The 24770-nt window shown below is 48.4% G+C and overlaps 1 protein-coding gene across 1 annotated transcript; it reads right to left on the bottom strand.

The window, feature by feature from the left end:
* Positions 1-429: 429 nt before the first annotated feature.
* LOC126528944 (uncharacterized) lies at positions 430-24679 on the bottom strand. Its single transcript, XM_050176532.3, has 9 exons — positions 24478-24679; positions 19950-20142; positions 15432-15700; positions 12419-12545; positions 10858-11240; positions 6689-7129; positions 4672-5102; positions 2737-3030; positions 430-844 (listed from the first exon to the last, which is right to left on the bottom strand). The coding sequence occupies exons 1-9, from the start codon at positions 24535-24537 to the stop codon at positions 595-597; spliced, it is 2448 nt and encodes an 815-aa protein (XP_050032489.3). The 5' UTR covers positions 24538-24679; the 3' UTR covers positions 430-594.
* Positions 24680-24770: the final 91 nt, after the last annotated feature.

Genomic DNA, 24770 nt, shown 5'->3' with positions numbered 1-24770 from the left:
CAGGCCGAATGCATTAGACACCCAAGAAGTTCGATGCGTCACCACGTCATGATACACGTCACTCCGGAGTGACGTCACTCCACCGTCACTCCATCTAGCAATCTATGCGGGTGCCATGCGCGAGCTCACAAAACAAATCACTCTTTATTGTTTTCTCCTCATAAACAACCTCATCATACCTAGCTTTGAAAGGACACGAAAGAGAACATTTATTTCAACTGTGTTAGTAAATTTTACCCTACTACAGTACAAAAAGAAACCGCTGCTACCACAAAAAGGCACTTAGTAAGCCAGAAAAGAAAAGAAAAACAAGAAGAAAATAAAGGAAACTTGAAATACGGGTGGTGACGCCGCCCCGAGGGTTCCACACTAGCACCCTGGGACGTCATGAATTTGCCTACTCGGCAAAACAGCATTTACAAAGTGGGGTAAGGAGGTCAAGCTTCACTTTATTAAAATGCAAATAAAATTTCGCCCAACACTATGTACACCAGTGGGCACAGATTTACATCTTTGGGACCAAGCTCGCACAGGCAGTGCATGTTCTCTGTACAGTGCGTACAGCGTGTCTGTATAGCTAGTACTTTAGTAGTACTACAGTACGTCAGTGACGCTCAGGTAGCGCCGTACGAAAGCCCAGATGTCGTCACCGATGTCTGGAAGCTGCCTTCGGCCATTCGGGTCCGGGTGGCACTCGACCGTCTTCCTCACCACGCCCGCGGCCCGCATGTAACCGTCCAAGGTGAGCAAACAGCGAGCACTGTCCCTTATCATCTGGCAGGCCCAGTCGCGGTCGATGTCCAAAAGCGCGAGTTCCTGTACCTTGGCCACTAGTCCAGGGTTTCTGCGTGAGCGTTGTCGATGGCATGTTAATCACTACCGATCGCGACCAGTCAAATGTCACTATTGTCAACATCACTGCCGGGTAGAGGAGTCACTGTATACTGTCGCCGTTATTGCCATTTATGTCGGTACTGTCGCCGCCACGCCTATTGTCTACGGGGGCTGCAAGTATCCCCCGTTCAGCCGGCACGCGAATTTCGAGTAGTACATGGATGCGCCTGAACCTGGTTCCCCGATGCTCCCAGTATTGATCCTTTGTAACAGCACAATACGGCGTTACAAGTGTCACAATTCGCAATGATTCGGGAACTTCTTTTCAGGCCCCTCTTTTCTCCGACCGTGGTTTCGATCTTTGTAACGTCGCTTATACTCTCTGTCTCTACACATATGCACAAGACGAGGCATTGCGGACACACTCTGGTAACCTCGATAATAAAGTTTAATAGACACTTGCGTACAAACTAACAAAAGAGAGTCTAGCATAAAGATGTAGGGGCCGGGAAATAACGCCGGAAAATTGGGTAGAAACATTTCTTTGTCGTTTTTTAGCACAAGAAAAGACATTTAGATTTCCACATACAATTATGCTTTCCATTTTTCTCTATGCTGTATACGATTCTAGGAGCGATGATGAAGATTAGACATATCCATGTATGACACTATGTCAACTATCTATGTCAATTACAGAGCGAATAGATCACTACCAGCGATCTCCGATTACCTCTGTATTGATCCAGCTGACGCCATCAGAGCCGGAGAATTTCCCAAGTTCATCACACCATCCAGTTGTCTGCAAGCCTCGACTGCACTTTCCTTCCCTTGGCACCATTCCGGTAACTCTAATAGACCACCGGTTGTCTGCCTTACGCATTGCTACATAGCCTGCCCAACTCGAATGCTTCATCGTAATGTAAACTACAATATTGGCTAACACTGTTAGCTCTCGAATCCGCACCCCTGTCTTCCTGTATTTTAACGTTATACCTAACCTTTCTTTTTGTTTCACGGTATGGATAACTTACCGGCTCTAATCTTGCTTTGCATTACAAGGAGTGCAAGTGTATACACCAAAGTTTTCAATGACAATAATGCGCGTGTTCAAACACGTTCTCGTGGCGTTATCTAATGCGCTCCATCTCGGCGAACTTACGAAGCACTATACGCTTTCTACAGATACAGGGAGTCAATTATCCACCGCGCATACGAGTTCACATTACGAATGGAACATAAAATTGAACTATATCCTGCACTGGAGAAGTGGCGAAACTGTTCGGAGCTACAAGGACGAACTTTAGGCAAAATCGGTTTGCTCTCCCATCATTACCACGCTGGCCGAACCGCCGCCGACACTAGCGGCAGAGTTTCCGTCGTGGTGGCGGTCGTAAACTATTGAAAAGGGGAAAGGGCGGAGGTGGCTGAGGGATTGGGCTCAAGTAAGGCCCTGGGCCTGCTTGGCCTTCTCCGCCCAGTCCACCAGTTCAAGCTGTCGGTCGACGTCCCCGGAACTGAGCCAGGCTGTCCAGTCAGTTTCGCTGCTGACAGGGGGATGAGAAAACGGGAGAGAGAGAGAGAGAGAGAGCACGGGAAAGGCAAGGAGGACAACCAGACGAGCCGCCGGTTTGCTACCACACACTGGTGGTGAGGGAAGGGGAAACTACGACGGAAACTGGCACCTCGCTCCAGTTTCCGTCGTAGTTCCCCCTTCCCTCACCCCCAGTGTATGGTAGCAAACCGGCTCATCGTCTGGTTGTCCTCCCTGCCTTTCCCGTCCTTGCTCCCTCCCTCCCTCTTTTTCTCTCCAGCTCCCGCAGAAGGCAAGTGCCACAGTTTCGTCTGTATAGTTACATTAGTGCGAAACTGCGGTATAACTAGTATACCAGATTCTGCGCGTACCTTTCGCAGACGGCGGCTCGGTCGGCCCTGGCGATCTGGTGCAGGGCGTCGGCGCAGCGGGCGTCGGCCTTCCTTCCGGTCACGTGGTGGGCCGCCAGCGTGGCGACGTTGCAGTTTCGTCGCACGACGTCCGTCAGCGCTGCCGGCACGACGACGGGCGCCCACTCGGGCCACATCGGCTGAGGTGGAACGAGGCCATAATGATGATGATGGTGGTGGTGGTGGGGGTGGTGGTGGTGGTGGTGGTGGTGGTGATGATGTCCGTGCCGCGAAGCATCCGGGTTATGATGCGAGCTTTGAAATGGACGACATTTATTTATTTATTTATTTATTTATTTATTTATTTTATTTATTCGGTATACCTACATCGCCTGTACGGCATTATCGTAGGGGGGTTAAAATACAGGTGGTCACAATGGAAACATATTCGCCAACATCAAAAGAATACATCAGTAAATAGAACATAGTTTAAGCACTGAAATTCGCAAAAGCGGAATAGAAACTAACAAAGTACAAAACAAAGTGAGTGACAAAGTGACTAACTAACAAAACAGAAAAAAAAGTTGCGTATGTGCAGGGATGAATAACAGAAAAATCAAAGAATATGACTCTCAATAGCATTTTCAAAACTAGAAGCTGCCATCACTTCATTAGGGAGCTCATTCCAATCGCTAATCGTGTTAGGAAAAAATGAATACCTAAACACATTGGTACGGCACTGATAAGTTATAATTTTGTTTGCGTGGTCTCTCCTAGATGAAACGTAATGCGGCTCCTTGATGAACAGTGTTTTGTCGATACCAGTTTTACTTTTATATATATTGTAAAGGAATTTCAATCTTAGGATTTTCCTGCGTGAAGAAAGTTTTCCAACCCAGCCCTTCCCTTATTCTGGATCCTCGGCGATCACCGTCAGTGAAACAAAAAAAACTTTTTTTTTTCATTGAGTTCCTAATCTAACGCGCTCCACGCCCTCCTTTTATAATAGCGTACGATTTACGAAGCAGTGGTGTTTACCGCTACACCGGACCAAATATACGGTTCGCAAACAGTTCGCCGATCTTATACTCTAGTCCCAGGAACGCGTTCAGTGTCACTTTGAGAAAGTCCACTACGCAGCCACAGTGTCATTCGGAGGTTGTCACACGGGAACTCTTAGAGACAGTAGCTGCAGAACGCGCTCGGCAGTGAGTGTGTTCGGCAAACTCTCATGGCTGCATCGAAGTGTGCAGCCACGGTAGCCATATATAAAGGACAACTGAACTAATACGGAAAGTGAAATCGGTAGTAATATTGAAACACGTATTTCGCGATTGGAAATGTTATAAGCTTATAAAATTCGTTACACTGTAACAATAAAGATAATTTGCTACTCTTGCTCACAGACTGTTTACACGAAAAGACCGGGCAGTTCATGCCTCTATGTCTGCGGTAGTCGCACTACCTGCGCAGACGTCGCCTTTCGTTCAGAGTTTGACGGAAGCAGCCCATCAGTGACGACATCGTTGGACGATGGAGACGAAAAGGTGCGTCTCTGGCAGATGCACTCTTGAATATGCGACACTGACACACGATTCTCGCGCATTGTCCGAGCGGTGTTCTGGGGCATCTTGGCGTAATTTGGGCCATTTTACCCCGTTTTTTTTTTTTTTTTCTGGCGGTGTTTGGCACAGAAACTTGCGTACGAAAGGGCGCAATTAGCGCAGGCGCGCCACATTACGTGGATCAAAATGGAACCCCATATTACAAATAAGCACATAACCTTACATATACGTGCTGTATTGAGAAATGTTTGAGCACCATACATGGAAGAATAAATATTTAAAACATTTTTTTGGTCCGCGACCCAAGTACGCTGAACGTGGTTTGACTAACGTTTATAGCCACACGAGATCAAACGCGCATCGAATTAAAAAAAAATAAGCATGACTGTACCACGCAGTCTGCTTTTCTTGAGTGCAGCGAACGTGCAGCTTTGTCAGGCTCCGGTTGAGTTCCTCCAATTTTGGCGGCTCCTCCATCAGCGCACTTAAGAACGCCTCGATAGCGTGCGTGGGATGGAGTACGGTCAAGTCGTAGACGCGCCACCCGGACCGCAGCGCCCTCGCCAGAGCCTTGCACGCGTCGTCTGCGAGGGGCAGGCCCGAGAGGAACACCCGAGTGACGCCGCCGTTCGCCACCAGGGAGTCTGCGAAGGCGGCGAGGCTATCCGCGGCGCTGCCCGACAAAGCGGGAGCGGCCACGCCTCGCCAACCAGAGCGGTAGCCCGTCACCGTCACGTTCAGCTCTCGCAGCTCCGTCGTACGGGCCAGGTATTCGGCCATAAGCCGACAAGTACCGTTGTTTAAGAAGTCGTCTGCCACCTCCTGTCCACGGCGTCAAAAAAAGAAAGTGTAGTAAACATCATTTTTATCGCATCATCCGCGTCGTGTCATTTGTTCACTTTCATCTATCACAAGAATAACCCGTATGCCAGTAAAGAATCTATTTCACGTCGTTGCTCAACGAGAGCTGTTGTAATATCTGTTCGACGTGGTAATGAAGAGAAACGACGCCTGGGCAGAGGCAGCGCATTGGGAAAGCAGTGCATGGCAGTAAGCAAAGCGAGCTTGGAAGCTTTGCTCCGTGGATCGCCCCATACCCGTCATGGGCTCTGCGTTTTGTCTTCCAGCTCCTTGTTTATCCCAATCTCAGCAAACGGACACCTGCTGCTAGCATTGAAACAAGGTTTAGAGTCCTGCCCATATTTACAGATTGATTGATCTACATTGACATATTTTACGTCCGCTGAACGACGATGGCATCTACCAGCGATCTCCATCAGGGTAAACGCAAAATTATGCAAGCGCGCTTCTCCGCGGGTGCCGCTTGGCCCGCAGGAGTTGGCGGCCAACACCTGAAGATGAGTACACAAAGCATGAATGCACGCGCTGATACTGCCATCGTCGTCACTACCCGTTGTTTTTTGTTACATTAATTATTACATTATATCTTGGCTGCTTGCGAACCTATCCTCGCTCAAGCTCGGACGTCTGGTGTAGCGCAGCCGAATAGTATGGGAAAGCCTACTTGCAGTATATTGATGTCCCCTAGCTGTTGTCCCCGTCTTCCGTCAACTCACTGCAAGTTTCACAAGTTTCATCACGCCGCCTCGTTCTCAGTCCTCTGACGCGTTCCTTTTTTCTTTTTTGTTTGTGTGTGTGCGTGCGTGTCCATTCTGTAACTCTATAGTGGAGCAACGGTTATCCGTTCCATGCATATCTCTCTTAAAGGGGCCCCCGTCGAAATGCCGCCGCATTTCCAAGGCGGTGAAATGCCGGGACGCTCGTTTTTCTTAAATTTAGGTGCATTTTGACAAGGTTACTTTGTGTGAACAAAATTACTCTTGCGTGTATTGCGTCTACAGTGCGCATCCGCATGTTGGACAACGTGTATATAGTTGCTCATTGTACCATAACATAATCACCCGCCACCTAGCTTTCCCTGTATTTCCCACTCCCCCCAGTGAAGAGTAGCAGGCTAGAGACGCTCTACAGGCCGACCTCTCCTGCTTTCTCTTCTATACTAGGCGCACTCTAAGGAACCCGTCAGATGGTCAAAAGGTCGAAGGACCACTCAGCGGCGCTCAATTAGGCATTATTGCTTTCGCATTCACAACTCACGAGAAATTCTTAGGTGTCCTCGGATTTCCTGCTAAACAACGATTTGTAACGTGTAATCTTATGATAAATTTTCTTAAGCTGCGATTGCACCAGGATGTGACGATCGTTTTCGTATTAATGGTAATACAGAGTGCTCACTATTCGAAAACTATTCGATAATCGGTTCGATTCCGACACTACTGGAGTCGCGTTCGATCCCATCTCAGGCAATTCCAGTTCGCCGCCCCCCCCCCCTTCCATCCCCATATACATAAACGAAGAGAGACGCAAACAGACATACGCGTACTCACCCTCACGCAGAGCGACGTCACCGTCTCGAACGAAGGCATCACGTAGATCCCCCGCGGACAGCGCTCCACGTCTTCCCTCCAGATGCGACTGTGGTCGAGGACTAAGCGGGAGCACTGGAGGCGGTCACCGACCCACTGGGGAAGGAGCGTGCCGGAGACGTCCCTGCGACCCGCGGGGAGGAGGTCCCGGGCGTGGCCCTTGTCCCCGAGCTCCTGGCAGATGGCCCGGACCGCGTCGAAGCGCTGGGGCTCCAGGGTGATCTTGCGCAGAGTGGAGCAGCGCAGCAACTCCCCGACCAGCAATTCGCAGCCGCTGGGCGTGAAACTGGACAGGCTGAACGATACTTCCCGCAGGCTTCGGTTCTCGCCGATGCCGTGCAAGATGGAACGCACGCCCTCTTGGCAGACGAGAGAAGGCGAGGATCCATCGTCAATGGCAAACTGAAAGGGGAGTCGCGAAACATTCTGTCACGTATAGCCCCTTTCAGACATGGTGCGCCGCGCTGTTGTGTACGCGCGGCTTCCGTCTTTGCCAGTTCTGTCCAGTGTAGCGAGCGACAAGGAAATAAACGCAGACGGACGCTAACGTGAAGATTGTGCTTTACCTAATAATGCGGCCTCCATTTCAGTCCATCGAGCAGAGTACAGCCCCACACGACCGTGTTGAAGGCAGGGCCATGTTTGAGGGCACGTTCGACGCACACCGTTACGTCAGCAATGGTGTAAGAATGTAGTAGTCAGCACTGTAGCTTCTGTGACATTTGTATTACGAGAAGCCAACAAACAAATACGACAAGGACTTGTACTTACTAAATGGATTAAATAAATGATAAGTTAATGGCAATGAAAGGATGAAAAACTTGCCACAAGTGGGGAACGATCCCCCGTCTTCGCATTACGCGCGTAAGAGCATCGCACGCGTAATGAGAAGACGTGGGCTCGTTCCCCACCTGTGGCAAGTTGTTTTTTCATCCTCTTTCATTGCAATTAATTTGTCATTTAATTCATTTAGTAAGTATAAGTCATTTCACCTATGTTGACGTCCTTGGCGTCATTGTTTGTTGGCATCTCGTGATACGATTAGTAAAAATAGGGCCTCTTGATTAACCCCATTTCTTCTCGTTTATTACATCTGAGTAACTTTCCCTGGGCGTTGATTACAATTGTGCGTATAAACGACATACAGGGGTGAGAGTTTAATTGTGAGAAGCAGAATTCAGAGATCTCAGGCGCTGCCAATAATTAACAGTACCGTTGCCAGCAAGTAAATGACTGACGCCTCCCGCGTGTCGCTAGAATTCCGTCCGAAGAGCTCGAGCTCTTCAGTGTTGCTGACCCTGCAACGTCGCTGAGTTAGTGCTTGCTTGCTGCGCAACTTCCTTTACTTTGTCGCAATGCTGCAGCAAATGACTTGCGCGTGCACTTAGAGCTGCTCACTGAATTCTCTTTCTTTTATGAAATACGCTACGTGACAGACTGCACGTTAACTTGCAAGTTTAGTTACCGTATAATACGAGGACTCGTTAGAACATTCATTAATCATCGTCTCATTTCGAAATTCCTTGCTCCGACCCTTTCATTTGTGAGCGCGGAACACTGCAAAGATATACCATGCAGGAAAGGCTGAACGGCCCGATTCATCCTTTCACAAACGCATCGCTCACATCTCGAGCACAAAAAAGCTCTCCAAGCACAACCGCTATACCGTGGCAAGGAAGGAATAAAGTTTGTTCTTCCTCCCTGAAGATGCATGGTGTAGTCACTTCAAGGTGATAATCGGGCTGGAGCCACGATGGAGGTAACAAAACTTTGAGGTATAGTGGAGCGAAAAGTTTGCAGAACACCGATGATAAACCCAGAAGTAAACAGCTTCTTACTCATCCTTTTCCTACGTTAGAGCCCCGCACAACTGTCCCTACATACGACCAGCCGTGTCTCGCTGTTCGACAACCAAATGGTTACGACCCAGACTAGCGTTGCAACGTACAGAGTCTTACTGATGTGCCAGTTTAGTGGTTACAGCCAAGACTGAAAGGAACTGGTTCCGGACAGTCATTACGTACACTCCAGTAAACAATAAAAAGGGGAGGTGGCCACTTCTGGCCCGCCTCAACATTCCCCTAACGAATGAGGTTACAACTGAATTTAAACCACGTACTGGGTTGTGCCTACTCTCGTTAGCATAATCGGTAGACCTTGGGCAAGCCTTTGGCACTCATTCCCATCATGGCTCCCTCCCTCTTCTATTCCCACGCTCCTAGCGATTCCTCGCTGCCTGGGTGTAATTTCCGTCCTCACATTCCCGCGTAATTAGTCGGCAGGCCCGTCGTTTTCAGGTAGTAGTAGAAATGACACGTGCACCGACAATGGGCGTCTTGCGCTGGAGTTTGAGGTATAGTAGCGGCGCCTGGTGGCGGCGCGGGAAACGACATCTGGGTCGTACCAGCTTGGGTCGTATTGAGCCCTGGCTGTGGCGAAGCACGTTTCTAGGCCGAGTTTTGCGTCGATTTGCGCTTTTTTCTGCCCTGTTGCGAGTGCGAAAAGGCTAGTCACTTCTCACAGACCACGTCGACCACGCTGCGAGCTGGTCGCAGCCTATAGTTTAACGAAAACGGACTCTCCGTGTGCCGTGGGACGTAATGCTGGAGGCAGAAGGAATCGGCGACGCCGATCCGGAGAGACCTAGCTCAGCATCGAAAAGGCGTCACCGTCGATACTGATGCGTCGTGGGCTCCCATGAACAAGAAGGCCTGAATCCCAACATCCGATTCTATCGTTTCCCTTCAAGGCCTGACGAAGCGGAGCGTCAGGCGCGCTGTATAACTGCAGTTCGTCGCGCTGGGTAAGCGAAACTTCGCGCCATGCTGACTGCTTCACCTGTCTTGAAGCTTGCTTGATTATAGATCTGCGTTCTAAAATTCGGTCTTTTGCACCTACAGTCCCGACGGCAGAACGACATAGCAGCAGGCATGGCTGGTGATTCACGATTCGAAACCCGGCCACAGCGACAATTAAAATTCGACCGGTGCGAAGTGGTGAAGTGCCCAGGTGTGTGCAAATGACCACAAATGGCCGGGTTGATTCGGTGATAATTCACTACCCCACTACGAGCAGCACAGGTTAGAGAGTTAAATGTGCTCATACTTGACCTCAAGCCAGCATGTTGAGGCAGCGCAGCAAGATTGTATTGATTACAGCAGATCGATTTTCGAGCGTTGTCATTAAAAGCTACATCAAGCGAGCAGCGCACGAGCTCGCGCTGCGCGATTCGCACGTACGTGCGAGCTCATATGCATTGCATCAGTTATTACCAGTTACTAAAAGGGACAGATGGCCGCTACTACAACGCAGGCCTAACTACTTGTTTAGCGGCATGCAGTCAACAAAGATTGCAGGAGACCCGCCGTTTCGCGGCATGTCGAAAGACCGCTGCCGTCGCGGCGCGTACGATCGTGCGCTCGAGCAGTTCGTACATCGCGGCATGCTGAAAGACCGCTGCCGTCGCGGCGCGTACCGTCGTGTGCTCGAGCAGTTCCGTACACATGATGTCTGCTTATCGCTGCTGTGGATTCATTTATAGCAAGCATTTCCTCGCGTTTGTGCGCCTGAATCTAGCAGCGTGCAAACCTTACCTGAAGTTCCACTTCGTACGCGACTCGCTTCACTTCCGATTGACACCGCGCTAAAGCTTCGCCGCTTAATTCTTGAACGGCATACACGCATTCGGCACTGCATAATTTCTTGCCTTTACGCAGCGTGCCACTCCTGAAAAAATCTTCTGCGCCCGATATTCGCTGCAGGCCGTGATACAACACAACCGAAAGTGGCGGGTCCATATTGTAAACGTGCTTTCCGAAGCAGACGACCGAGCTTGGTACGACCCATTTTAGGACAGAGGGCGCTTTTTAGCACCTTTTTCGCAGCGCCCCCTGGGCAATGCAAGAGCCCCATTTACAAGAATTCCGTCAAATGAGTGTCTTTGTCAAATTGCTACAACACCCTACGCTGTCACTACGCTGACTTCTACGAGCGTTCCACGTCTGAGCTATTGGCACCGTCTCCGTACAGGTCACAGACCGCGTAACATGTGCTTGCCATGGTGGGTCCTTTGCCGGTGGCATGCGCGCCGAAATCATAAATAAATATCCCCCATTGTATACAGACTTCACCGGAAATTGAGGGTGTCCCGTTGGAGGCAGCGCGTCTAGCGCCGCCGGCCAGTGGAAGCGGTCTGTTGCGCCACGTGGCGGCACGAACGCGAAGCTCTCGAGCGTGCAGTCGCCCGAGAACAGCTGGCCGATCGACGCGGCGGCTTCCAGGTCCATGGGCCAGCCGACGAGCTGCAGTCGACGCAGCGTCCCCCTGTTGGCGACCGCGCAACGCGCCACGAAATCCAGCGAGGCAGAGCTGGGGAAACTGTCCGAGTGGACCGTCAGCGACTCGAGCGTGGCGTGTTCGCGCAGGCACGCGAACACGGCTTGCTTGTGCGCCTCGCGCTCCGCGTAGAAGCCGCGCAGAGTCAGCGACTTCAGGCTCCGGTTCCCGAGCAAACCTGCACCGTCATGGGGGACCAATTTGGACAAGCGCATCTTCGTGGCTTCGACTGTGCAGTACACACACACACACACACACCACACACACACACACACCTCACCTTTCCTCGCGAGCCCTCCCGGATCTAACTTAACTTGTCTGCTGTTACTGTCTTTGTGATTAGCCCACACATTACACATCACTAGCAAAGATTCGGCGTGCATGTAGTGACTGGATGCTTATCCGGTCACTACATGCACGCCGAATTTAAACGACGCTGCTTTTGACCCCTACAAGGGGCACTAGTATTGTACAGTCGACGTTAAAAAGCCACAGCGCTGCTGATGGCGCTTTTTTATTGAAGAGCAGATATTGCCTCAGGTCATATTTCGATTTCCGCATTCAAATGCACATGAAATGTAGAAATATTCTCATTAAAGAGCCGTTGAGAATTATGGAAGGAACCCGGTTGAACCGATCTGAATTAAAGTTATTACAATTGAGAGAAACTAAATTACGTCGGCTTGAAGGGGGATGTTGATATTATACAATGGAACTTGTGAAGTGTGATCTCTAGGGAGCATTTCATCGAAATAACTTCTGAAATTTGTTCATTATCTGAGGAATAAGAGGAATCAAAATGCGGAGCCGCCGTGCCGCCAGGAGGCGAGCTTCGCTGCTTACCAGAGGCGAATAGCAACCGAGCCGAGAAAACGCATCACGTGCTACAATCGGCGACGTCGCACGCGCATTTGGAGGCGTGACCTGAAAGCGTGACCTGGAGTAGTGGCCTGAAAGCTTGACCTGGAGTCATTTACGCGTGTGACGTCAATTTACCGGCAGGAAGCGGGGCTCACTCACGAGGAAGGGCTCACGGGCATTCGCTCGAAATCTGAACGTTTTTTTTTTTTTTTTTTTAATGCATCGGAGAGAGCGCTTTTGATACTTCGAGGGAACGACCGTCAACGCGCGATTGGATGGATGGATGCAAAATTTTAATAAGGTCCTGAGGTACGCGACTCAGCGCGCTGCGGGTCGCTCCCACGTTGGGACAGTCAGGCCTTGCCCGACTGCCGATTGAACGAACTGCGTTTTGTCTCCTCGCGATGTCCCTGTCTGGTGAGGGGATCATATACAAATACAGCAAATCGTTTTCGCAGCGTTGTCCGCTGTGGAGTAGAGTTGGAGCCAACTTACCTCTGTACAGAGCACGCCGTGCCGCCGACGGAAGGGCCGACTGGGTCAGGTCCAGCGCTTGCAGGGAGGTCGTATTCGCCAGGTAATCGACGAACGATTGCATACTCGCGTCGTTACCCAGGACGTCCTACAGGTGGAGACGAATTGAATCGTTTATTAATGTCACTAACAACATCCTAATTGCTTTCCGATTTGGCGTAGATGCAGAAAAAAAACTGGGAAAGTGAAGGAGAAGAAAAAAATTTACCGCCCGAGCACTCCGTACGGATGGTTCACCAGAGAAGCTGAAACGTGCGGCCCCGGTGTTTTATCACTGGGTTAATCCCGACGGTGCATTAAAGTCTTCCTCAATTATTGGTTACGTCCTTGCGTTTCTTAATGAGGTTACACACAGGTTCGGATGTGACGGAGAGAACGACGTCAGTGACGGCAAGTCCGCAGTCCGCCGTTGTCGCTTGCGTTCGATGTCTCGAGTATGCTCGGGGGCGTGGTCAGCGGCATCCGCCCGGCATTGCCACTTGCGATTGTTCGAAATTGCATTGCTTCAGAATTAAATCTGTCCGTCACGTTAGACAATGATGCCTCAAACCCCCTTAAGCAATGGCTTATACACCCCGTAGACACGGCCTCTCCATTATGATGACAAAAGTGAAATTCTACGCTGGAATGACTAGCGGCAAGGGAGCCAGCCATGGAAAAAGACGACGCTCGAGTCATTGTCGATGATGATAGTTCTTTTCCTACACGCGGACACAATAGTGGGGAGACTAGCCCTTAACAGCTTCGCTGTGAAAAGGGAATCATGCGCCAATCCACTCTGTGAAGTTGCATGACCAGCAAAATCGTTTAGCACTACACAGAGTTGATACACATACTTTTGAACAAAGGTACGAAAACATTTATTGTTCTGGTTGGTGGTCATCGCGACGATATGTACGCACACACATTCTCGTATCACCTTTGCTATTAAATGCGTAAGCATTTCTATGCCTACCCAACGAGAAATTGGCGCGTTAACGTAAGACAATGAATGGCTCATACCCGCTTAAGCAATGGCTCACGCTCTCCGTAATCAGGTAAAAAAAAAAGATTGTTTTCTATCTAAGAGGCTACTTATATTGAAAATGGTGCCTCTTGATAACTAACCTACTGAAAATGCATATCCAAGTGATGATATATACGTATAAGCTTCTGCATAGAATGAAGAAATTTTTGCATCAAATTCGGAAGCTGAGTTCTTGCATACAGATTTGTTGACGGACATGAAAAATCCACGGAACCCTAGCCATAAATCGCTGCGCTGTAACAAAGAAAACTGAAAGGAATAGTTCTGCTTATTGTCCTATATTTAAAAAAAAATTGTCATATACGGAATTGTCAGCGCTGTCATTAGCACGCAGGGTGTTAAACGTTGTGATCGAGTGATGGGACATAAATGACACTATTTGAGTACCGTTATACAAACGCATGATTCCGCAATAACGGAAAATAGAAACAGCTCTCATAGGGCGCCGACTAGTATATTGTAACCATTCATCCAAATTATCGTCCAATTCAATCGCAAATTCATCCAATTCAAATTCATCAAGTCAATCGCATAATTAACGTAATTACGCTAATTAACTTCTCAATTGCTTTACATCACATATTTATATCTACGAATTACAGCCGCTGAGTTCGCAGGGCATGTCCACTTGGAACGAATTTTCGGCACAGCACCAGTTACGAGATAATTTTCAGTGTCCGACGAAATTCATTGGCGTTCCAGTTATGTTTAAAGAAACCACTGTTTTATTCATTGGATCACAAAAGTAACTGGAACACCAGTGCATTTCGACGAGCACTTTGAAAATTAATATCTCAGAACTGATGCTGTCCAGAGAATTCGTTCCAGGTAGACATGCTGCGCGAACTAAGCGGCTATAATTCATATGTTGAAATATGTGGCAAAAGTAATTAAAAAAGATAATTAGCGTAATTACCTTAATTATTTAATTGATTTTTTGCCTTACTGGCACTACTGGTAATAAAATCCCTTCAAGCGCCTGTCGAATGGGTGCCGCAGGGCTACATTTGGCAAGCCGAAGGGGAGAGGGAGGTATCGAGCCTCTCCTTGTAGGAGGGGCTTGATACCTCCGCCTCCGCCCCTGTAGGAGGGGCGTGACCTCCCCTTAGGGGCACTAGAAACCTTAGGCACTAGAAATATAGATTGAAGCACGATCAGACACTCAAGATATCCAGGAATACACTTGTGAAAAAAAAACACTTCACGTCGCCGATTTAATGTTCTCATTTAGCACATATTAAGAACTCTCATGAAACTGGAAACTTAACGACGCATGTAAAGCTAGTCCCACGAGTGGGAAGCCCACATACCATAGGATACAGTAGTCGTAATTGTAGTGGAGTTGTAATTTGTAGTTGAACACACCGTAGTGAAAAATGAAATAAAGAACGGGGAGTCGGAGTGGGTGCAACGATTCTTCCGGAGATTTCTAAATTCAGGATTCGTACCATCTCTAGTGTATCTGTTTATGCTCCACGTTACAATGGCTACAGGCTACCCTTTGCCAAAGCTGGCGAAAGTGTAGGGTGCGACACTTGATAGAGGGAGAGACAAGGCTTTAAACGACATGCCGGAGAGATTAGCCTGCGGCTGATCGCCAGGCATGTTCCTGCAGGTTGCCGAGTAGTAGTTGTAGAGTACACAGTGATGACCTGAGCACTCAAGCAACGCGCACACACTCAAGCAACGCGCACACACTCAAGCAACGCGCACACACTCAAGCAACGCGCACACACTCAAGCAACGCGCACACACTCAAGCAACGCGCACACACTCAAGCAACGCGCACACACTCAAGCAACGCGCACACACACGGACACACAAGCAACACACAAGCAACACACACACACACACACAATATAGAGCGAAAGCTCTTGCTTGTAACACAGCTTGTCGTTCTGCCGACTTAAACACTCTTTTTTTCTTCTTGTAATGAGAAACACTTGCCTCCGAGGTGATCAGCTCCTGCAGCTTCAGCATACCGCTCAAAGCATCCACAAAGTGTTGACGGCAGTTGCAGAGCCCCCAGGTTCCACCGGTGTGGCCCAGCAGAGACAGCCGGCGGACGCGTCCGTTGACACGCAGCGCATCGAAGAAGCGCTGGTCATGCCCAAAGGTAAACGGCCTGCTCAAGGTAACCGACTCGATGCACCGGTGCTGCTGCAGGAGGAAACTCAGGAACAGCTGGTGGTGGAGAACCTTTTCCCTGCTGCAAACTGCACAACGAACCATGTGGGACAGTTTATGGAGTCTACATACGATAAGCGTGTGCGAATACATTGAACACGTTCCTAGGCGTGGGCAGCGCAACCCGGGCGAAAGACAAAAGGAAGCACAAGATACGAGCGCACACTAACAACTGGTTTATTTTTTCAGACAAGTGACTACAATATACAGAAAATGTAAACACGTGTAAAGTGACGCTTACAAGGATGAAAGGGTGTTAGCCTGTGTTGCCATTGAAAAAACTCACGTTTCTTTATCTTACAGAGCGATGGAAGTCTGGTTGGCGCTTACGTCTTTCGTCCGCGTTGCGCCACCAACCCCTAGGGACATGTTCAATCACCAGCTTGCCATGTTAATATGTTGAAAACTTCCGAATAACAAACCTGAACATTGCGCGAAAATGAAATCCCCTTAGGCTAGCTTAGACGTTAACGTGTGTGTGTGTGTCTTTCTTTATCTTTGAGAATAGCATTTATCAAGATCTATATACCCGATGTTTTGACTTCCGGATTTCTTTTTTATTGTATTCAAGCACAATCATACTACAATCGTTTTGACATTATTCCACCTGTAATCATGTATTACTCTTAAATATCAATTTGTGATGCTATCTGGCTATCGTTTTTCCTCGAACTGTGCAACACACCAGTGTAGGGTAGCAAACCGTATCTTTGTTCTGTTTAACCTCCATGGCCCCTTTCTTTCATTTTTACTCTCTCCGTATTTTGTTCAGAAAAGAAAAGCGGAAAATCGTTTCTTTACAGCAGCACCATGGTTCGAATTAGATGATGGTGCGACATTTTATTCCGGCATTGCGCCTCAAGAGGAAGAAAACCTGGGAGGAGAGAAACCACAGTAAATCGCGCATATCGAAGCGGTCATTAACGATAGGTACCCGTTTTTACGGTGCTTCAGCCCTTGTCAACAGAAAACACTGCGACCTGATGGGTTTCTACTACGAAGATTCACGTCAGGATGCCACATATGTCTGTCCACTAACCACAAAGCAGGTTAACTAAATGTATGTGCACGTGACATTCAACGTTCTCGAACCGCAGTGGGTAGTTTTCGGGCGCCGCCCGATCATTCGCGATTTACGCACCCCGCACAAGTTTTATGAAAAATGGGCTAAACCCACTCTTCTCGAAATTCTGCCTTTTTCATGAAGGGTTACCGTTAAATGTAGGTGTTGCGAAACGAATGAATACTGCCTGCCTTGCGACACATATAGCATTTGCCGCACTTCGCCTGCGTGCAGCCGGCAGTAATGCACCGGGATCCGAAGGCAGCGCCGATGCTTCTCTGCATTTGCATTCGCGAACGAATGAGTGGTTCGGCGGGACCGAAGCGCCATCTGGTTTGCAGTGAATGAGCGAACTAGCCGGTGACGTAAATTTGAGGCAGCGACCTATTCGTAAACGCGCAGCCTTTTTTGTGCGTCATTTCCACGACAAGAGCACCCAATTGATACGATCTGGACCGCATGAAGTGGGTATCACTGCAGGAATCAGAAAACGATAGCGAAAGTGGGCAGCGTGATGGTGTAAACGAGAATAGATGTATTCATACCATTTGTACAAAGTGATTAGATCAGAGTCTCGAGTGGGCCAGAACGGCCTTAAATAATCTCCCGCATATGGTCGAGACAATAGGCAGAAAGTCCATTGTTAAAGAAAGCGGAGGGGCCTTTACAGAGGTCGGAGGGGCCTTTACAGAAGTCGGAGGGGCCTTTACAGAAGTCGGAGGGGCCTTTACAGAAGTCGGAGGGGCCTTTACAGAAGTCATGCGCCCCTCGCGATTTCTTGGTCGTCTGCGGTAGGGCTATGGGTGCACTCATGCCATGATCACACGGAGAGCTGCTCCTTAGATGCAACGAATACGGTGAAGAGGGTGGCAATAGAGGGAGCTCGTACAAGAGAAAATTAAATATGCAAGAGCAAGTTCGCTAAAGAGACAAAGGTGCAACAAAAAGATTTTGGAACAATGCAAGTGCACCCGGAGCTTCAAGTAAAAATTCGCAAACGGTTATAAGGGATGAATACGGAAATGTCTTTGAAGGAGGCGATGCGCCGTGGCACATCAGATACGTTATAAGGGACAACTTCTGCACGAAAGGAAACTGAGTTTAGACTCAAACAGATCCAGCAACAATAGAGAAGCCCGAGAGATCAAAATGTAGCATAGAACACATTTGCTGAAAAAGAAAACACAAGAAATTGTCCCTAATAACAAGGGCACGGGACCCGGTGAAATATCAATAGTTAATCGAAAACCTCGGTCTAAAACGCAAGGCACTGCTGACTGATGCCATAGAGCAAGGGACTAAAAGAAAGAAAATTCCGATTGGGTGGCGTGAAAACAGCATGAACCTCATTACAAAGGTAGTAAGGATAAGATGAACTCGTACAGGCCAAATACAGTAACGTCGGGGATATATAGGATGGTAATGCAAGTCAAAATTAGAACTGTCGAAGTGCGCGGGAGAAGGTCTACTGGGGGAACTACACAACGAGTTTAGACCAGGTAAACGCTTAGAGGATAATATGTTTGTACTAACTAAGTGCATAAAGATTTCAGTAGCTTAGAATACACCTTCATGGACAGCATTTCTGTGTATTAAGAGAGCCGACGAAAACGTAGACAGGGAATGGTTATGGGATACTCTCAAGCAAGAAGGAACAGATGACGCTTTCGTAGAGCTGCTAAGGGAGATATATACAGAGAACACAGTACAAATCCTGCGGGAAGGCCGAACATGTAATGAAGTGGTGTAAATTCACCAAGGACTGAACCAAGGATGTCCTGTTTCCATAGCTGTTCATGATTTATTTTAAGGGCATAGAAAGACGACTGGAAAGCAGCGCATTAGGGTTTGACTTATGCTACATGCGTAATGGGCAAATGGTGCAACAGAGGGTCCCGGGACTGATGTACGCGGACGACATATTGCTACTAGCGGACAGACACTTGCGAATATGTGTGCGAACGCCACCACATTTATAGGTCTTACGTTTAGCACAGAGAAAGCGGGAATTATATTCTTTAGTGACGAGACGAGTAATTACGTGGTGTCAATTCAGCAGCAAGTTTTGCCCATAACAGAGCAATATAAATTCCTCGGTGTATACATAAAGGAAGGAAAGACTTCCTCAAGCGCCCACCAAGATAATCTGAAAATAAAGGGGAAGCAGAATGCAGCAGTAATGAAACGGAGCACTTTGGGGTCCCAATAAGTATGACGTCGTGTGTGGAATCCGGAAAGGAGTAATGGTGCCAGCACTAACGTTCTCAAATGCCATTTTGCGCTTAAAATTGATTTCTTGTCGGGGCTGGAAGGTAACCAGAGATCGGCAGGCCGTGTGGCTTTAGGAGCCCACGGCAAAACCACAAATGGGGCAGTGCAGGGTGAGATGGGTCGGGCCTCGTTTGAAGTCATAGAAGCACAAAGCAAAATTAGTTTTGAAGAAATAATTAGGAACATCGATGAACATAAATGGGCGCCTAAATTGCACGAGTATGTGTGCCTGAAAATCGTGGGCGCAGAATGAAGAAAGAGGTCCAGCAAGTTGGCAACCAAGTATATATGGTAATTGAAAGTGTGAATAAACAACCAGGAGTCATCAAAAAGAAACAGACAGCGAGCTGGACGCAAAGAACGGAAACTAAAAAGGCCGTGGAAATTTACAAGAATCGGAAGAAACTGGAAGGGAAAATCTGTACGATAACACGAAGGGCAATGCCTTGCTATCCGTAGCTAGAGCTGGTTGCCTAAGGACAGAAACATACCGGAGCCATTCACCCAGGGAGACCCGTAGGTAACGTAGACCTTGCAGAAGCGGCTGGATATAAAGTGGTCGGAAGCATGAACCTACCAGCAGGTGAGATAATTAAAAGACACTTAGATTATTGGTGGAAAAAAAAGCAGGTAAGAGATTGATACGAACGCATCCGTTACAGGCACAGGTAGCGGTACAATATAGATACAGAAGTTTTGAGGAAGTGAAAAAATAACGAGCAGATGTACACAACAATGTTATAATGGAAAGTATGTATAGCGTACCTGGTTAACTCAAGCAGGCTAGGTGACTTTGTTATCTCCCCCTTTTCAAATGGGATGCCAATAAATCATCACCATCTCACGTTTACGCCATCGGAAATCCGGTAACCCGCAAACGATGCCGGATTCCCGGTTACGCTAAGGCTCTCTATTGAACAAACAACAGCAACAGTGGGGCAAACCTTCGTATGTCTCGTCGAAGGCCACACACAGCTTTCCCGGCGAGCGGTCATCCTCCCGTATCTCCACGCCTACTTGCCGGCACTCAGTACTCCACAGCAACGCGTCCTGGACCAGCGGGCAGGGTCTGTTCCTACTGTTCCCGTCTGTGCAGGCTTGCCACGTGTGGGGCAAGAAGTCGTACGCCCATCTCATCTGGTTTAAAGAAGATGAGATTAGGATGTTTTAGAAACACCATACCAAAACAGCTGCACAGCGTATCTTGGTTTATCTTGGTAGAAATGGGCCACCAAAGGAGACAACATAAAGGACTAGATGACAGGGCAGGTGTCGTATGCGCAGTGCGTTACCTTTTTTTTTTTTACCACTCTACCAATGTGAACACGGACTATAGCAAGACATAATCAAGCACCCGTACTCTATGGTCTTATTTTGCTTTTGTATCTTTTCACTACTGCGGGGGCGACTCACAAGCTGATTGTGGTTTTGGCACGTAAGATCACATAATTATGTAATTATTAAGTAAATTATTAACATAACATTAACATAATCACAATAAAATTAACATAATTATTAACATATTTATTTAATTATTTTAGAGCGCAGCTCTGAGGCTGCCGTTCCTGCGTCGAGCGTCGGCGTATACCTCGTAACCGAGTGAAGGATGAAAGAGCGAACGTGGAGCGCAACGGGAGGTGAAAGACTGCGAGAGCAAAGAGAATTTCATGTTCGCCATCCTCTTGTAATAAAGATGTCTATACTACGCGACCACTGTATCCAGAAACAGAATTTGGCCTCGGCTGCTACTTCGTAGGAGATTTTCCGGCGTGCAGCCGAAAGTGCCCGCTTGCAAAAGTGGGGGTTGGGGTGGGGTCAAATAGCATACTTTGCCCGCACCCCCTTCCCGGTAAAAGCGCCTACGGCTGGGCACGCGTGAAGGGAGGCGTTACGTTCAGTTAAGACGATGCCTCTAATCGCCACTGGAAACCTGAACGTCGATCTTCACGCATGATCCCCAAAACTATATGGTTGTGCGAAAAGTAGTTTCTGATACTAAGTCGAGTACGAGTCGAATAGTGGGCGCGGATTGAGTACTTTCGAATAGATTGCAGATAATGCATGGCCGTCTCACCACACTCTTAGGGGAAATTTACACCCTTTGGGGTGTATATTCGCCACATAACAATTGTCATCTGCCTTGCTTGCGTTTCCTTTCTTCAAAACGCTGCGCTCGCTACTTTCCTGTCGAGAATGCTCTCTCATGCTGATAACGCGCATGACGTTCGTGACTTCCAAGTACCGGGCCCGCAGCGTTGAAGAAAGGAAATGCGGACAAGACATTGTTCTGTGTCAAGATACGACCCAAAGGGTGTCATTTTGTTTAAGAGTGCATATCATTTTAAACATTTTTCATATCCTGGTGTCCCCAACATTATAAAGTTTGTGTCATTACGCTGCACATAGAAACACATTGTTTACTAAAAGCACTAATGGAGCATTAGGAAGGAGACATTTTTGTTCACAAATTCGAGGCTCTACGCCGCTTTTACGCATCTCGACTTCATTTTACAGCGAAGCTGTTAGCCTCTCGGTGGTTGGCATTTTTCGTATCTGTCCGAGAACAAAATTTATCAGCAGCGATGACCCACACCCCCCTAAGCAAGCAAAAATGCAACGGTTCATCCCCCTCGTAATGCAGAGGCTACAAGCACTCAGCAAAGTGAACCAAACAGTCCATACATTCATTGGAATCACGCATACAACGTACAGAACATCCTACGTTTCAATAAAGAACAATCTAAGAATAGCATCCCAAACCACATAATAAGGCGCTAGTGATAGCAGGGCGAAGCACTATAGCCCTCAGCGCATGCATTTCTCGATAAAGATTACAGTTGAGTAAGCTGCGGCGGCGACGGCAGCTTGAGACGTGGGGAGTGATGTCATTAAGCCTCATATATAAAAGAGCCAGCCTAGCAACTGATTTCAGTGTTGCAGCAGCGCTATGGGCGGCGGCGTGCTGTAAAAAATTACGATTACTCCCGTTTCTACCATTTCCCCTAAAGCCATAAAGCATGGCACACCACCATTAGCCGCTGCAGCGGTTGTTTTCAGCAGCTTCACCGGACATTCACTTTCGTAAGGCTGGGATGGCGAGTTTTGCTTGTTTAATGCGAAAGCATTATTAGACCCATTTCGCAAAAATCCGGCGGCAGCGTGAAGAAAACGTGGTATACCAAAAAAATAATGGCCGACGGCGCAGAGTAGCAACACCTGAAGTGCTCGGATTGACGTCAAAATTCCTCGGTGTCTTACACAAGCCGGCAGGGTGCCTTGCCTACATGCAAAAACTCGCTCAACACTTCCTGGCTAGCTTGCTTCCGATATTATGGCGCGTACCCACCACGGGGGATTGGCCAAGAAGCTGGGGGCTAAACGGAAACAGTTATGGCAAACGTGTTTTTGAAATTACCCCATGTAGGACCCGTGCCCCATAGGACCCGTGCCCCATAGGACCCCATAGTGGGTTGGAGCCACACGTGACGGGAAGCAACAACGACAACATTCTCGACGTCAAATCACGAGCGCGTAAAATGAATTCTAAACATACGGGGGAAAACGCCTGCTTCTTGGCCAATCCCCCACAGTGGGTATGTGCCAGTGTTTGGGAGACGAGGCAATATTTGTACCACTGCCATCGTGTCTCAAAAGGAACGCCACGGGCAAGTTTAGAACGTGTACGACGATATGCGGACAAACATCACACATTTCACCAAAGCGACTGCCTGAAAATTTTAAAGGCTGATAACAAGGAGCACTCTTCAAGAATTGACGGAAAGAACAGAGCTGGTGCTGACACGTCAGGTTACCTAAATTAATATATGACAACTACTGAAGGCTTTCTTGGCGTTAATTATTTTCTGTTAACAGATGCCTTTCGGAAGCGCACTTAATTTCCCTCGACTGCCTGAAATACAATTTTAGCAGGTCCAGCAGTGCCAACATGGCATAGTCACTTCTGTCGCAGCAGCACAGGCTTGCAACAGATAACGCAAAAATAAACACGACCACGCAGGCAGATACCAACAACAAGTTTGAAGTTCACGTTGCCATTCGCGGATTTCGGCCTCGAAAATATGCAGGGTAAGCACGTGAAACTAAGCGTGCACGCGTGAATTTTGAATAACGTAGTTACAGAACAAATATTTTTTTCTTTGTAAAGTTGTTGCGCTGTACATACGTTATTTAGCACGAACCAATTCGCACAAACGAAGCTGTCGATGCGCGAATATTGAGCAGCTTGATAGGCTGGTCAGTGACGGTAACTCTCACTCATCGGTATTACAGAAATGCGTCTAAAGCCCAGGTCCACGTGGTGCGATTTCACGCTGCGTTTTTCGCAGCTACGGTTTCCGCAAATACGAACTGGGCATTGCCGTTTCGCATGCACAGAGCGGGGAAGTTGCGATTTTCGCATTTGCGAGCCCCTATCGGAGGGCTGAATTATTCTTGGCGTCAGTTCGCTTCGGTAAGAACGAAGCAAAGCAACTTAGAAACTGTTTTCGTGAAAACTTGTGCGTGCGTTACCTTGTGGAGGAGGAGGCGGAGGAATTAACGTTTATTGTAACAGCGAGAAAGTTATTTCTTCGCCCTAGGTGGGCGGCTCTCTTAGTCCAGATGCATTACCTTATGAAAACAAAAATTAAGCAGAAAGGCGACAGTGACGTGTCTATGATCTACGTTGCGATTGGTTGCCCGTTCTTGCTGCACGTGCGTTTTCGCGGAGAAGTTTAGCACCCCGAACGTAGAAAAAGCACGAAGGGCGCGGAGGCCCATTTGCGCGCGGAACTGCGAATTTGCAAGTTTTAAAACTCATTCGAATTCGCACCACGTGAAGCGGGCGTAACGCGAGCTGTGCGCGTCGTTTCTTGCTCCTATCTCCTACAGTCACGTGCTACACACGGGGTGGATCTGGGGTATGGCGAAGGCTACCCGACGGGAACAGTAAATCCGCCCCGCACCCTCAGCAGTGAGGTGCGAGAAAACTATGAAGGGGAATTTTCGCTGAAGTTTTCGAAAAAGCCCTATTATACCCGCGACCTCCAGCTGTGCGGCAGAACCTTGTACAGCCACCGCTAAATAAATCTACGCCAGCGCAAACGTCATTGCGATGCCATGATTCAGGAAACCCAAGGTGCCGCTTAGAAATGAGAATTCCCAACAACGCGGAAACCGCGTCGAGGCCTATACACCGCATTCTTAAATATTCCACCCAGTGCGTGTTTAGCACAAACGTCTATCGCGCCGAACAACAGAGAAGTACATTTCATGAGCTAACATTCCTAGGATGCGTTTTGTGCCTCCCGTACCTTAGTACGTGTATGTATAATCTTGTCAGCTTGATAAAACGTTCAGTTGCGAGCAACAGCACCCGCGTTTGATTCCGTTGTCCTTAGACACTTTCACGTTGTTTGGTTTCGACGACGTAATGTTACAAGGCAGCCGTTCGGCTGCGCGCGAGACGCTTACCTCATGGTATATCCGGCCGACGTCGGCACATGAGAGAACAGGCGGTAGTCCGCGTTCCATCGAGACCGAAAGCGAATTCGGTACTGTGTATCGGGGTCAAGGCCTTTCACGATCTCGTAAGTCCTGTTGTCGCCTCGCAGACGTTCTCGCGGTGACCGGAAAGCATCAACAGCCGCTCGCAAACGAAACGCGATTACTGCCCCCCACAGCCAGCACTGAGAAAGGGCACGTTCTTTCAGTCTTCTGCGGTCACGGAAGTCACGTGACAATGACGTCACCGGGCTCACACGGGC

This window comes from Dermacentor andersoni, chromosome 8 (assembly GCF_023375885.2).
Source record: "Dermacentor andersoni chromosome 8, qqDerAnde1_hic_scaffold, whole genome shotgun sequence".
Lineage (NCBI taxonomy): Eukaryota > Metazoa > Arthropoda > Arachnida > Ixodida > Ixodidae > Dermacentor > Dermacentor andersoni.
The sequence above is the reverse complement of the archived record's forward strand: the minus strand, read 5'-3'. Positions and strand labels throughout refer to the sequence as shown.